This window comes from Aristolochia californica, unplaced genomic scaffold, assembly GCF_029961685.1.
Source record: "Aristolochia californica isolate CCGP_79_NKW_82.1479 unplaced genomic scaffold, dmAriCali1.0.hap1 SCAF_16, whole genome shotgun sequence".
In the NCBI taxonomy this organism is placed as follows: domain Eukaryota; kingdom Viridiplantae; phylum Streptophyta; class Magnoliopsida; order Piperales; family Aristolochiaceae; genus Aristolochia; species Aristolochia californica.
The window spans coordinates 13,271,006-13,285,738 of record NW_027181837.1 but is presented as its reverse complement, the minus strand read 5'-3'; the positions used below and the strand labels follow the sequence as shown (position 1 = coordinate 13,285,738).

At 37.2% G+C, this 14,733-nt stretch overlaps 1 protein-coding gene across 1 annotated transcript; it reads right to left on the bottom strand.

Annotated features, from left to right (window-relative positions):
- Positions 1–1,439: 1,439 nt before the first annotated feature.
- LOC137952622 (uncharacterized) lies at positions 1,440–2,655 on the bottom strand. Its single transcript, XM_068799693.1, has 2 exons — positions 2,388–2,655; positions 1,440–1,957 (listed from the first exon to the last, which is right to left on the bottom strand). Exons 1-2 carry the CDS (start codon positions 2,653–2,655, stop codon positions 1,440–1,442), a joined length of 786 nt encoding a protein of 261 aa, XP_068655794.1.
- Between the last annotated feature and the right edge of the window lie 12,078 nt (positions 2,656–14,733).

Here is a 14,733-nt window from a genome sequence, read left to right as displayed (position 1 = left end):
ATGATCCTTGAATTTAAATGGTGGCAAGCTCTTAATCAAAGGATCAACTATCATTAATTCAGTGCTTAAGTGCTCCATGACCACTTTCTTTTCTTTAACACGTTCTCTTATGGCCAAATACTTTATGTCGATGTGTTTACTTCGACTTCCACTATTATTTTTCTTGGCCATAAATTTAGCAGCTGAATTGTCACAATATATTCTCACTGACCTAGAGATATAATCCATAATTCTAAGCCCAAAAATGAAACTCTTAAGCCGTACACCATGTGAAGTAGCCTCAAAACAGGAAACTAACTCGGCTTCCATAGTGGATGTGGCAGTCAAAGTTTGTTTGGCACTCCTCCATGATATAGCTCCACTGGCCATCAAGAAAATGTATCCTAATGTTCATTTGCGTGAATCAATATAGCTAACAAAGTTAGAATCTGAGTAGCCAATTACTTCTAAATTGTCCGTCCGTCTATACGTCAGCATGTAGTCTTTGGTTCCTTGAAGTTACCTCATTACTTTCTTTGCAACTCTCCAGTGTTCTATCCCTAGATTACTCTGATATCGTCCCAACATTCCTACAACAAATGCAATGTCAAGTCTTGTGCAGACTTGAATATACATTATGCTTCTGACAGCAGAAGCATATGGAATGTCCTTAATTTGTTCCCTTTCAAGGTCATTCCTCGGACATTGGCTCAAATTGAACCTATCACCCTTCACAATGGGAGCTACACTTGGTGAACAATCCTTTATCCAAAATCTCTCTAAAACATTATTAATACATGTTTCCTGAGACAAACCTAAGATACCTCAAAATCCGTCTCTATGAATCTTAAAGCCAATGACATAAGATGCATCACCCATATCCTTCATATCAATATTTTTAGAGAGAAATTGTTTCACCTCATGCAGAAAACCTTTATCATTGGTTGCTAGCAAAATGTCATCCACATATAAAATAAGAAAAAAATTTTTATTCCCACTGACCTTTTGGTATATACATTGATCCATAATGTTTTCTACGAAACCGAATGAAGAAATTACATTATGGAATTTCAATTACCATTGGCGGGAAGCTTGTTTTAATCCATATATGGATTTTTTAGCTTGCAAACCAATTGCTCACCATCACAAGAGAGGAATCCTTCAAGCTATTTCATGTAAACTTCCTCCTCTAGATATCCATTGAGAAATGTCGTTTTCACATCCATTTGTTGCAACTCTAAGTCAAAATGGGCTACTAATGCCAAAATAATACGCAATGAATCTTTCTTAGATACAGGAGAAAAAGTCTTCGTGTAATCGATTCTTTCTTTCTGAGTGAATCCCTTGGCAACGAGTCTTGCCTTGTATTTCTAGGTGTTGCCCAATGAGTCTTCCTTTGTCTTAGAGACCCATTTACATCCAATGGCTTTAAATCCACTAGGCAACTCAAGATCCTAGACTCAGCTACTCTTCATAGAATTCATCTCTTCCTTCATGGCATTGTACCATAATTCTGATTCTTTGCAACTCATGACTCGTGAAAAGAACTTAGGATCATTTTTGGCTCCAATGTTGTAGTCAGTTTCTTGCAGATACACAACATAATCATCATGAATTGTTGAACTTTTTGGTCTAGTAGATCTTCTTAATGTTGTACCATCATATTCCTGAGAAGTATGTGGTTCAACTAGCTGCTCAAAAGTTCTTGGCAACTCTTGAACTACCTGATCTACTGGAATGTCATCAGCATCTTGTGGAACTTCAATGATTAGTTGTTCAACACCAGTTTTTACTTGAGGGGTGTTGTAAACAATAAGCAATTTATCACTTAAGGTAGAAGGTTGAGATTCTGAATGATCTTTCTCAGAAACTATGTTCAGAGTTGGATTACTCCCACTGATCAAATCATTTTCAAGAAACTTTGCATTTCTTGATTCCACAATCCTAGTGCTGTGAGATGGACAATAAAATCTGTAACCTTTGGACCTTTCAGCATATCCAATGAAATACCCACTAATGGTCCTTGGGTCCAGTTTCTTCTTACTTCAAATGGGCATCCCCAAATGCTCATATGTCGCAAACTCGGTTTCCAACCTTTCCATAATTCAAATGGCATTTTAGGAACAACCTAGGTTAGAAATCGGTTTAATATATACACTGTCGGCTTAAGTGCTTAAACCCACAAGGATCTAGGAAGATTGGACCTGCTAAGCATACTCCGTACCATGCCTAATAATGTTCGGTTTCTTCTTTCTGCTACACCATTTTGGTCCGGTGCTTGGTGTATTGGGCAATAATCCCGTGTTCTTGAAGAAACTTTGCAAATGGTCTAGGTGTTTGTCCATTCTCTATGTATCTACCATAGTATTCTCCACCTCTATCTGATCTCATGATCTTAATTTACTTACCATATTGTGTCTCTACTTTTGCCTTAAAGATCTTAAAGGCATCTAATGTTTCATTATTGTTATAAAGCATATAAAGATACATGCATCGTGAGTAATCATCTATAAAAGAGATGAAGTATTTCTGACCATGTGAGTCCATGTCTGGACTACGTATATCAGTAGGTATGATCTCTAATATGTCTGAATTCCTATTGGCACCTTTCTTTGACTTGTTAGTCTGCCTTCCTTTAATGCAGTTTACACAAGTCTCAAAATTAGTACAATCCATAGTATTAAGTACCCCTTTATTTACTAATCTTTTAATTCTATCCATGGAGATATGACCTAATCTCCGGTGCCACAATGTAGAGGAGTCCTCATTAATAACACCTCTTTTAGTACCAGTGTGAACATGCATTGAATCATAAGTAGCATTTTTTTGTAAATTAATGCTATAAAGACCATCAAACAAAGTACAATTCCCAACACAATCAGACTTATAATATAAACTAAAAGATGAGTATGAAAAATTAAAGGAATATTCATAAGGTACAAGCCTTGAAACTGAAATCAAGTTTCTAGAAAAACTTAGAATATGAAAGGTCTTGTCTAATTTTAAAGCAAAGCCACTACTTAAATTTAAATAGCAAGTTCCTGTAGCTTCCACATGTGAGCTCATCTTGTCTCCTGAGAAATTGTTATGCTCACTTTCCACTGGTTTCCTTAGTTTTTGCAAACAATGCAAGGAATTAGATATATGGATTGTTGATCCAGAATCAATCCACCATGTGTTAATATTGACATTAACCATATTAGATTCATAACAAACAAATGAAGTTGGATTACCTTTGTCCGCAAGCCATTTCTGAAATTTGGCGCATTCCTTCTTCATGTGTCCCTTCTTTTTACAAAAGAAACTCTTCGAATCTTTCTTAATACCAGCTTGGGGGGGGGGGGGGGGGTGTATTTTGCCCTTCCCTTTCTATTTGGCTTGGTGTTTGCCCTTTCCATACGTTGCCAGCATAGCACTTTCTCCTTGTTCCATCACTAGTCTCCCTTCCTCTTGAACACACATGGTCAAAAGTTTATTAATTGACCATTTATCCTTATGTGTGTTGTATGAGATTTTGAAGGGTCCATATTGTTGTGGAAGGGTATTCAAGATGTAGTGCACTAGGAAAGATTCCGACATTTCAACATTGAGTTTCTTCAATTGAGCCACAATATCCCTCATGTGCATGATGTGCTCGTGCACACCTCTCATACTGGTGAGCCTTAGGGATGAGAGCTTCATGATTAGGGTGCTTGCTAGTGCCTTGTCTAAAGTGACAAATTGTCCATCAATGGTTTTCAGCAAGTCTTTGACCTTTTCATGATGATCAACAAAACCACGAATACCAGCAGAAATTCTAGTTTTAATGAACATCACATTGAGGTGATTAGATCACTCCCATCGTTCATAAAGCATGATTTCAACGGTAGTGCTGGTATCAGTAATTGTTGGTGGTTCGTCTTTCCTAATAGCACAGTCTATGTCCATCCACCCTAAATGAAGAAGAATTTTTTCTTTCTAGACCTTAGAGTTATCTCCCTTAAGATCAGGGATACCACAACGAATATCAGAGAAATTTGCAGTCTGTACAACTGCATAAAATTACAAATTACATGCTTATGTTAAAAATGAGGCCTGAATAAAATATCATGCTTAAAAATTGAATCTATTGATATAAAAAAAGGCATGTGGGCTAAAAATTTTAATTCAAGCATATTCAATATTCTTTATGAGTAAAGTTTATGATAAAACTATCAAATTATTTATGAATTCATAATTCCAGTGGGTCAATTATGAATAATTTGATATTTTATCTTAATTAATAAACTCAAATATAATACAAATTCCTGTGGGATAAAATTTATTATATTAAGTATAATTAATTAAAATTAATGTCTACATTTTCTTTATGATTAAAATTTATGATAAAACTATCAAATTATGTATGAATTCATAATTCTTGTGGGTAAATTATGAATAACTTGATATTTTATCCTAACTAATAAACGCAAATATAATAAAAATCCTTGTGGGATAAAATTTATTTTATTAACTAAAATTAGTTACAGTTAATGTCTAATATTCTTTATGTGATCCTAATCATAATATATAATTTTTTATTAAATTAAACATGCTATGACTACTCTCTAATTAATAAAAAATTATATGAATCACTAGACATTAAATCGCATAAATGCGAAATTAATATGAGAATTGTATGAATTGCATAATTTTAACTAATACTAATATGTTATCATTATGCACAAAATATTTGCATAATATATGCATAATTAAAAAACTATAATATTATGCATAACTCTAATTTCATGCATTTAAGTATATGTCAAAATGCATAAAAAAAAATTACAGGAAATAAATCTATAAAATACAACATATTTGACACACGATGCCCAGTGGCCTAATGGTGACTGGCGTCGAATTTTTTGCCACGCTTCGGTTCGAATCCCCGCTGGCGCAAAAATAATTCTATGAGAACCGACTCGGCTCGGTCCTCTCTCGGGCAACTTGTTTCAGCGAGTTGGAGCGGCGATCCAACTCAACCTGTCCGAGTCAACCCAAACCGCCTTTTTTTTTACACCGAGTCGCCCAGGCCTGAAACTCGGTTGCCGAGTTGGAACGGCAAGTTGCAGACGACTCAACCCGAACCAAAGCGCCCGTTATTTACCAAAATACCTTATGGTTTTCATTAACCATGATTATGCGCGTTGGAGGTCGTCTTCAACCTCCAGCCGTGTGCAAAAAATACCTGTAACTGGCGTCCCTTAACGACGTCGACATCGGAGAATCTTTCAGAATGGTCGCTGACTACGACGCATTTCACTGATGCGATAGCCGCCAACCATCACCCCGGTGAGTGCACAGAGAGAGCTCAACTGCGTTGATCAGCTTTCTGGCCGAGTGCCGCTAGTCTACATGATCGTTCGTGCCCGCTCGACAATCGCGAGTCGTCGGGATGTTTTACATCGACATTCTCGATGACTCTCCAACTAAAAAAATATCATTTCTCGTAAAAATGAGACTCCCCAAATAGAAACAGAGAGCAAGAGTGGAATCGATACGCAGGATCAGAGGTCTCGCTCTAATTCCAACTGTAAGATCTTAATTTAATTGCTAATTATCCTCATGAAATTCATTGAATAAAATGGAAATGGAAGCCAGAAATCTTAGCTCCCTCCATATGATCAGATTTCGTGTAGAAATCACCGGCGTTCTGTTCTCTGTTCCTGTTTGGCACTTCCGCTCTCTAATCATTCTCAGCGATGGTGTTAAACTGAAGGGGTTAGTGAGTTTTGAGATTGGGGACCATACCGTAGATCATATTAGCCAACCTCCCATCAAGGTTCTTCATGGCTTCGTGTTATCGAGGGAGTTGCAACTACAGGAGAGTAAACTCTGTCCTTGACTGATCTGTCGGCCTTGGTTCACCATTGGGAATCTTCGGTGACACGGACGATAGTAAATGTCCATCGGTGGTGACCACAAATGGAAACGGCAAGGACGACGAGCCAGGCAAAAGTCTACCATCTCGTTCTCTCCCTCTTTCACACGCATAAATGTAGTTTTTTTTTCAGTTATATTCTTTGCCTTTGGCAATTAGGTGACTGGGTTTATTACTTAAAAATTATAATTTCTTACTTGAGCTCCAATGAGTGTATAAATTTGGAGATCTTCACAGAAGAGGTATGTAAAAAATTTGATATTTATGAAATTGTATTGCGAATAATGCATCAATTGTGATAATGTCTGATTCAAAACACTCTTTTCCATTTTTGGCAGTCTTTGTTTTCTCTCGTCCTTTTTCTGCCTAAACATATTCTCTCAAGACCATCCTATAAATGGAATATCGTCCATTTTTTAGTTTGCTTAGTGTTTAAAAGTGAGACACCTACTTATTAGATGATACCATGAGATGCATCCTCTGACACCCATTTGCCTTCCTCTTTGGAGATTGAAGAGACAAAACTAATGAATTTTTTTCAAGATTAATTGTTTAATTTCTATATGCTTAACTAATTCCTTTGAGTCATATTTCAGGTTAGTGGAAGTGGGTATGCTCTAATAGTTCTTGTTTTTCTAGATAACATGGGATGGTTGGGGAGGGCTAGCTAGTTTGAGCTCCATGCTCTATCTTCCCACACTATAAAAGTCGATTTTTTTACTCTTATTGTGGGTCGATGCATCTAGTTGAGATGGCAAAGAAAAAAGATATTACTATGTAAAAACTTTATTTTATCTATATTAAAATTCTTTGATTTTTGTTTTTGAGATGTTGAGACAGAAATGCCTTAGATCCACTAGACACACTCCTCTACCTATTTTATTCTTGAAAAAAATTTGAATCGCCCCTTCAAAATGAAGCCTTGAAACCCTATTTTTTTGTTGGCCTCCTCCATCAAGAATGATACTCATCTTCTAAAAATATCTTCTTAAATATAGATTGGATTGACATAAAATTTTCTCTTTCTAAAACTAAAATTAAATAAATTTCATCCAAGTATAACTTCTCTTCATAAAATATACTTATTTTGAGATAAATAATCTGATAGATTTCGAACTGTAATCTGGCCGAACTGAGTACTTTTTTCTCCTTTAGCCAGCATGACCATTGACTCTTCCAAGATCGATATCTCCATATAAAAAACTCAGATTGAGAATTGGTTGAATAGGTAAGAAAATGGACTTACAAATATTTCTTTTGATATAAAACTCTCCATATAAAATCTCGTTCTTGATAACATTAAATTGCTTGAAAGTTGAAGCTTTCTACTGATACATGAAACTTTTCTGCTACTTCACCTTTGCTGCTTCATATGTCTATTTATCTTTCTAGAAAAATCTGATCTCAACTATTCTTTTTGAATTAGAAACTAGACTCCAATATATTTCCAATGATATAAATTTTTTACAATAAAAACATTGTAATAGAGTTAAAAATCTAATGAAAAACATGAATTGGAATAGAAGACTAAAGGAAAAACAAGAAACTTCACTTGTTTCTGTTTTTTTTTTCTTCTTCTTTTTCTTGTTCCTCCTCTTCTTCTCCATCTTCTACTCCTTTTCATCTCAGACCTTTTCCCACTCTGATATTATGTTGAATTTAGGATCCCATGATTAAAACCTTGAACAAAGTAAAAGAGGGAGAGGAGAAGAAAAGAAGAAGAGAAGAGAATAGAGAAAGGGAGAGAGAGAGAGAGATCCTTTAGGCTAAGAGAGAGTTTGGACGAATTAAGAGAAGGGCAGAGAGCTTGAATGCTCTACCCCAAGTCAAGGGCCTCTATTTATAGATTTTGAGAGGATTTTACAATGTCCATAATGTCCTTAAGGCTACAAACTTTACATAAGAAAAGACAGAAGTAGACATGCTCCTCCTTGACTAATTATATCTTTGTGCCATCTTTACGAGAAGTCTTCTTATTTACTATAGAAGTTAGGACCCCATGAGAATGACTCTAGGTTAACGTGGAAGAAGAAGGAGAGAAGAGAGAAGAGGGAGAAAGGAGAAGGACTAAGAGAGGAGAGTTTGGATTAAGAGAAGAGAGAATGTGTCAAGGGAGAAGAGAGAGTGGTTGGACGATTTCTCAAAGAGATGAGGAGGCTTGAATGCCTTACCTCTTAGCCAGTGCTCTTATTTATAATGTTACAAAGCCCTTAGACTTACAACACATAAGTTTAAAAGATATACTAAGACAATGTATTTACATCTTCATGCCATCTTTATGGAACATACCATAAATAACCACTTTGCCACTCCTTTGACGTGTGGATTTTTCTAGCCTTGAGCTTGTGGGCTTGAGCCCATCTTCCAACACTTCCCCTCAAGCTGGCGGAGAAAATACATCATAAATACCCAACTTGCCAACTATATAAGATAGATATCAGCTAATTGCTCTTGAGATGAAACATACTTAAGAGAAATTATTCCTGCTTGAAACTTTTTCCGTATAAAATGACAATCCACTTCAATATGTTTAGTTCTTTCATGGAAGACAGGATTTGACGTAATGTGAATAACTGCTTGATTATCACAATGGAGGCCCATAGAGCCTCCTTTATAAAATCCCAATTTGTTAAGAAGAGTCTTTATCCATAAAAGTTCACTTACAGTGTGGGCCATAGCTCGGTATTATGCTTCAGCATGAGATCTTGCAACCACGTTTTGTTTTTTTCTTTTCCATGTGACCAAGTTCCCTGTTATGGTCCTGGGTTAAGTACTTGGCTTTTCGCTACCAAATAGGCCGGTCTTTTGGGTAGTATTGGCTAGATACTTAACATTTGGTATCAGAGCAGGCACCACGTCACAAATTTGACTCTTGGCATGGGCGATCGCATCGACCCAGATTTTGGAAACCATGTAACAGTGGACCGTGTCGCTAGTGTTAAGTCATTGTGGTCATCGGCTCGTAAAGGTGGGTGTGATGTTATGGTCCTAGGTTAAGTTCTTAGCTTTCCGCTACCAAACAGGTCGATCTTTCGGGTAGTATTGGTTAGGTACTTAACACCTCACATGAGCTTCTATTGATTTGTTAAAAGAATGACAAAATGATCTCTGATCAAATAAGTCACCCCTCAGAAACCTCCTAAGTAGTTTATCAAAACTCCCATAAAATTTAATTCGAAAAAATTGAGAGCACTCAAAGATACTTTGGTTATTGTCAGCAGTAGCAAAATACTCAGTAGATGTCTGATTATTTTGAACATAGCATGCGTCCATAGCAGGCCCATGATTACTTAATGGTGCCTCCTCCTGAACAAGAGTTCCAATAAGAGACGGTTTCATGATATATTTACCAAAAGGAAGCAGCCTCCCATATTGCAGCTTGTCCCACTCGAAGTCTACATTACCATCATACACCAAATCTGCAGATGAAAGTGTGAAATGCTTATCTGAAGGTTCCCATTTATCCAATTTTTTATCCACTCTTGAGTCTGCCAAAATCAGAGAAATCGGTGGCTGTCCGAACAGCTGAGGAAGGGGCTTCACTATTGCTTCACATAAGTCGCGATATGAGGTACCCTGAAGCTAATAGGGCTTTCAATCTTCAATCGCTGGTCATTTGGGACAACAGAGTCGAAGTTCCAGTCCTGAATGATAGAGACCTCACAGAGGATTCTCGAAACCATGGTGGTCGCATCCAAGCTCTTCTTGCCGATGACCTTGACGGCGAATATTTTTCCTTCAACGACAGGATTGGCGTAATAACCTTTGGCGCAGGTTCCCCGACTGATGAGCCTGCCGAGCTCATATTTCTGAACAAATTGGTTGTGCCGGCGTCGAGGACATGAGGGGTCTCCATGGGTCGCAGAATCAATAGACCCTAAGAAGAGTCCAATGTCCCGAGGCTCTTCGCCTCTGCTCTAGCTCTTGAGTTTGGGCTTCGGTTTAGGTTTATTTTTGGAAACAGGGCTGACGTTCCCAAAAATTTCCTCTTTCTCAACTTTATTGTCCCCCTCCACTTCCAAAACTGACATGTCTGCCTTCCCGCCAGAGTTCCCTCCCTTGGTTTGGATTTCGTGGAGTTCCAAACCCGAGGGCAACGCATTTGAGGTTTTGTAACACGTGTTGGCACTTAGCTTCTCTCCCCTCTTCGGTTTGGGTTTTGGCTTATTCCGGCCAGTATCTCCGCCAACCTTCTCGTGAATAGGTCGAGTTGCTGGTTAAATCTGGTCTTCCATGTTGTATCCCAAACCATCTCTTCTTCCTGCATTTCTCTTTCTGTCCGAATCTCCATGTTCAACCTTTGATACCACGTTGTTACGGTCCCGAATCTAACAGTGATTCGTAGGGAAGAAGAGAGAAGAAAAAAAAATCAAGACGAAAGGAAGCTTGAAAATGCCTAGGTTCATTAAGGAGAACGCAAACCCCTGAGCTCATTTAGGAGAACTCAAACCCTCTAATTAACCTCAATTCAAACTTCCTTCTTTCCCTTCCATTCCCCCTCTAAATAGGGTTCATGTCCACAAAGTTCAAGGGAAAATTACAAATTTGCCCCTCTACTGCATTTAACTTGAAAAGCAAACTTAATGACTCAGTAATTGACTCAGCCACGGCATAGATTTTCTATCATCAGGTGATCCAGCCCAATCTACATATGAGAAACCTTCTATATTGAAGTGACCATGTTGTTTATATAGCACTCCTCTTCCTGAAATACCTTTTAAGTACCGTAGTATTCTCTCTAATGTTTGCCAGTGAGTAATTTGTGGTTTGTGCATGAATTGACTTACCATGCTCATAGCGTATGATATATTTGGCCTGGTTACCATGAGATAGATTAATTTTCCCACATGTCTACGATATTTGCCAGTGTCAACATCTTCTCCAGTTGTGGCACACAATTTTTCATTCGCATCCATAGGTGTATCAATTGGTCTACAACTCTTCATTCATGTTTCTTTAAGAAGATCTAAGACGTATTTTCTTTGAGACAGTACTATTCCATGGTTTGACTAAAGGACTTTTATACCCAGAAAATATTTGAGCTTACCCAAATCTTTAGTCTTGAACTTTTGACATATCATATTCTTCACTTCTTGTATACTATGAACATCATGCCCAGTCAAGATAATATTGTTATGCACGCAATAACATTATTAAGAGTCTAATTAATTATTTTTCTTCAATTTACTTTATTTTATTTTAATTAAAAAATTAATAGGCCATAGGGGCATTTTTTAATATTTTATCTACAAGGGGCATTTGTAAATAACCAGTAGTTTATGCATGTACTGACTAACCACACTTATGGCATATGCTAAATCTGGTCTAGTCACTATAAGATAAATGAGTTTCCCAACAAGTCTCTGATATTTTTCTACATCCACATCTTTGTCAGAGTTTGCACACAACTAGGTGTTAGCATCCATAGGATTATCTATCAATCGCCATCCCATCATCTTGTGTCTTCTAGTAGATCAAAAACATACTTCCTCAGAGATAAGATAATCTCATGTTTTGACTGGAAGACCTCAATACCTAAAAAATATTTAAGAAGTCCAAGCTCTTTTGTTTTGAATTACTTGTATTTATTTGCTTTGACTTCTTGTATTCCTTCCACATCACTGCCAATTAAGACAATAACATCTACATAAAATGTCAAAGTGTTCTTGACAAATACAGAACGATCAACTAAACATCTATGGAACCCAAACCTCAACATTGCTTGGCAAAATTTGTCAAACCAAGCCCAAGGAGACTATTTTAAGTCTTATAATAATTTCTTCAATCTGCAAATCAACTCCCCCTCTACCACAAAACCATGTGGTTGACGAATATAGATCTCCTCCTTAATATTACTATTTTAAAATAGAATTTTTACATCGAGTTGATATACCGGCCAAAAAGAATTTGTAGCAAGTGATAATAGGATTCGTACCGAATTTAAGTTGGCCACCGGGGAGAAAGTTTTCTCATAATCAACTTCATAGCATTGAGTGTAGCCCTTGGGGAAGAGACGAGCTATAGAAGTTTAGGGTTTCTTGATGGTATAGAACCATCGAGATTTTTCTTGATGGTAAAACCCTCTTTACAGCCCATGGGTTTCTTCTCGTAAGGAACTAGAACCAAGGTCCATGTCCAATTCTCATATAAAGCATTCATTTCCCCTTCCATTGTTGCCTTCCATCTTGGATGTCTCAGAGCCTCCTGATATGACTGTGAGACAGAGATAGAGGAGATGGATGTGTTATAGTCCTGGGGTTAAGTACCTATGTCTTCCGCTCCTAATAGGCCGGTTTTTTAGGTAGTATTGGCTAGTTGCTTAACATTTGGTATTAAAGCAGACAATACGTTGCGAGTTCGATTTCCAGGGCACGCAGAGGCTGGACTAAAATTACTGTTAGGGCACAGAGGCTGGATTAAAATTACTGGTAAGCTGCAGTTGGGCTAGTGTCGCTGTGGTTGGGCCAGTGTCGCTGCGCCACCATGGTCGTCGGTTCGTCATGAGTTCGAATCCCCGAGGGGAGTCCCGGACGCGGTCATCGTAAGGGATTATGAGATCTTGACCCGGCACCCGTCGTTGAGTGTTAACCCGCCGTGGACGTCGGCTTGCGAAGGTGGGGTGTACTGTTATGGTCTTGGGGTTAAGTACCTATGTCTTCCGCTCCTAACAGGCTAGTCTTTTTGGTAGTATTGGCTAGGAGCTTAAAGGATGCAAGAATTTGACAACAAGAAAAATACAACCTATGGTGAGAAACAAAATTTCACAGAGGATGAGAAGTGGAGGGCCTATTGCAAGTCCTATGCTCCTTGCGTAGATCTATGGACCTAGTATCAAAATGTGGACCTAATATGATAAGTGAAGATGGGCTTACCTCGGAGGGATATGTAAGCTCCACAAGTGTGGTATCAGCCACTGCTTTAGGGGGGGGTGAGGAAATTTGCATCAAGTGTCACAACAGGTCTCAGAGTTGTGTGAACCGATGAAAGACCCAGATGAGCATCTTTTGAAGAATAAAATGACGTGTCCTAAAAAAAGGTTACATCCCTAGAGAAAAGTACCTTTCGAAGAGAAGGATTATAATACACATAACATTTTTGGGTACGAGAATAACCCAAGAAGCTACACTTAAGAGACTCAGGATCAAGCTTACTCTTCTGGGTGATGTGTCATGAATAAAATATGTGCATCCAAAAACCTTCAAGGGAAGGGAGACAGGGTTTTCAACAAGAAATAACAATAAATAGGGGGATTATGATTAAGTACTAAAGAAGGCAACCTATTAATAAGGAAACAGGCAAAAAGAATGGTGTGAGGCTAGTAAAAGTAGGGCACATGCATAGAATATAGTAGGTCATGTGCTACCTCTAGGAGATGTTTGTTTTTCCTATGGGCTACATTGTTTTTTTTAGGGGTGTAAGCACATGATGTCTGATGGATAATGACTTTATCCGAACAAAAGGGTCAAAATTCACTAGAGATATACTCTTTTGGCATTATCGGAACTAAAAACTTGTATGTTTTTACCAAACTTAGTTTTTACCATGACATTAAAGGACTTAAATACGAAAAAAATCTCAAATCTTTTTTTAAACAAAAATAATCATGTGACTCGAGTGAAATCATCCACCAAAGTAACAAAATACTTAACTTGTGAAATATTTGAGACACTCAATGGTCCCCATACATTAAAGTAAATTATAGAAAAAGGAGCAACACATTTAATTTCAGATCGAGGAGAGTATATTGTCCTTTGGTGTTTGCTCAACTGACATACTACACAATTTAAACAAGACAATGTTTTTTAAAAAAAAGGAAATAATTTTTTAATCGATGCTGTTGATGGATGTCCAAACCGGTTGTGCCATAATTTTGCCTCTGTCTGAGAACTGGAAACTATAGTCACCAGAGACAAGTCTAAGTAATAAAACCACCTATTTGTGGCTTCCACCAATCACTTACTTCGTTGTTATATCTTGAAAAACACAAGAAAAGGGTGAGAAGGTGAAGGAACAATTGAAATATTTTTTGAGTTGGCTAACAGATAATAAGTTGGGAAACTGGGAAGCAAATAAGACATCAATAAGTGGAAGTGAAGGTGTAGCAGAAAAGGATCCCTGGCCAAGAGCTTGAGATGAGGAGAAAAACTTTAGGGGTTAAGAGAAAGTAAGAGTTTTAGCTCATCCTCCTCTCTTTCTTACTTATATAGGTAGGGCATGGATTCCTTAATACATAAGAATAAAAAAGAACACTTAAACTAAAAACTAATTATAACTTATGCCACTCAAACTACTTCAACACTAGCAAATTTTCTAAAATGTCTAACAAACATCATCAAGTCATCATCATCAAAATTAGTAGTAGGATAATCATTTTTACCATGAACAATTGCATTTAATTTCCTAACTTTAGTTTATTCCTTTGCGGTTAGGAGATTTACCAAGAGTTCTTCAAGAATTACTTCTTTAATGCTCCTAATTTCAATTATGGTCATGACTTTAGGTTGTCATTCTTTTAGTAGGCTCTTAAGGACTTTATCTGCTTTTTGTTGATCAAAATATTTGTATCTAGAAGAGCTAATTCACTAATGATTTTATTTAATCTCTCACCTATTTTCTTAATAGACTAACCATGTTTTGTTCTGAAATTGTCATATTTGGGCAATAAGATATTTATTCCTACTTCTTTGACAAGGAAGGTGCCCTCATGTGTGCCTTCTAATTTGTCCCAATTGTTTTTGCATTAGTTGCCCTTATGACTCTAGAATGTTCCTTTGCACTCAAACAACACAAAAAACATGCACAATGCTTTATGGCTCAAGGAGACTTTCTCATCATTCATATATACCTTAGGAGAT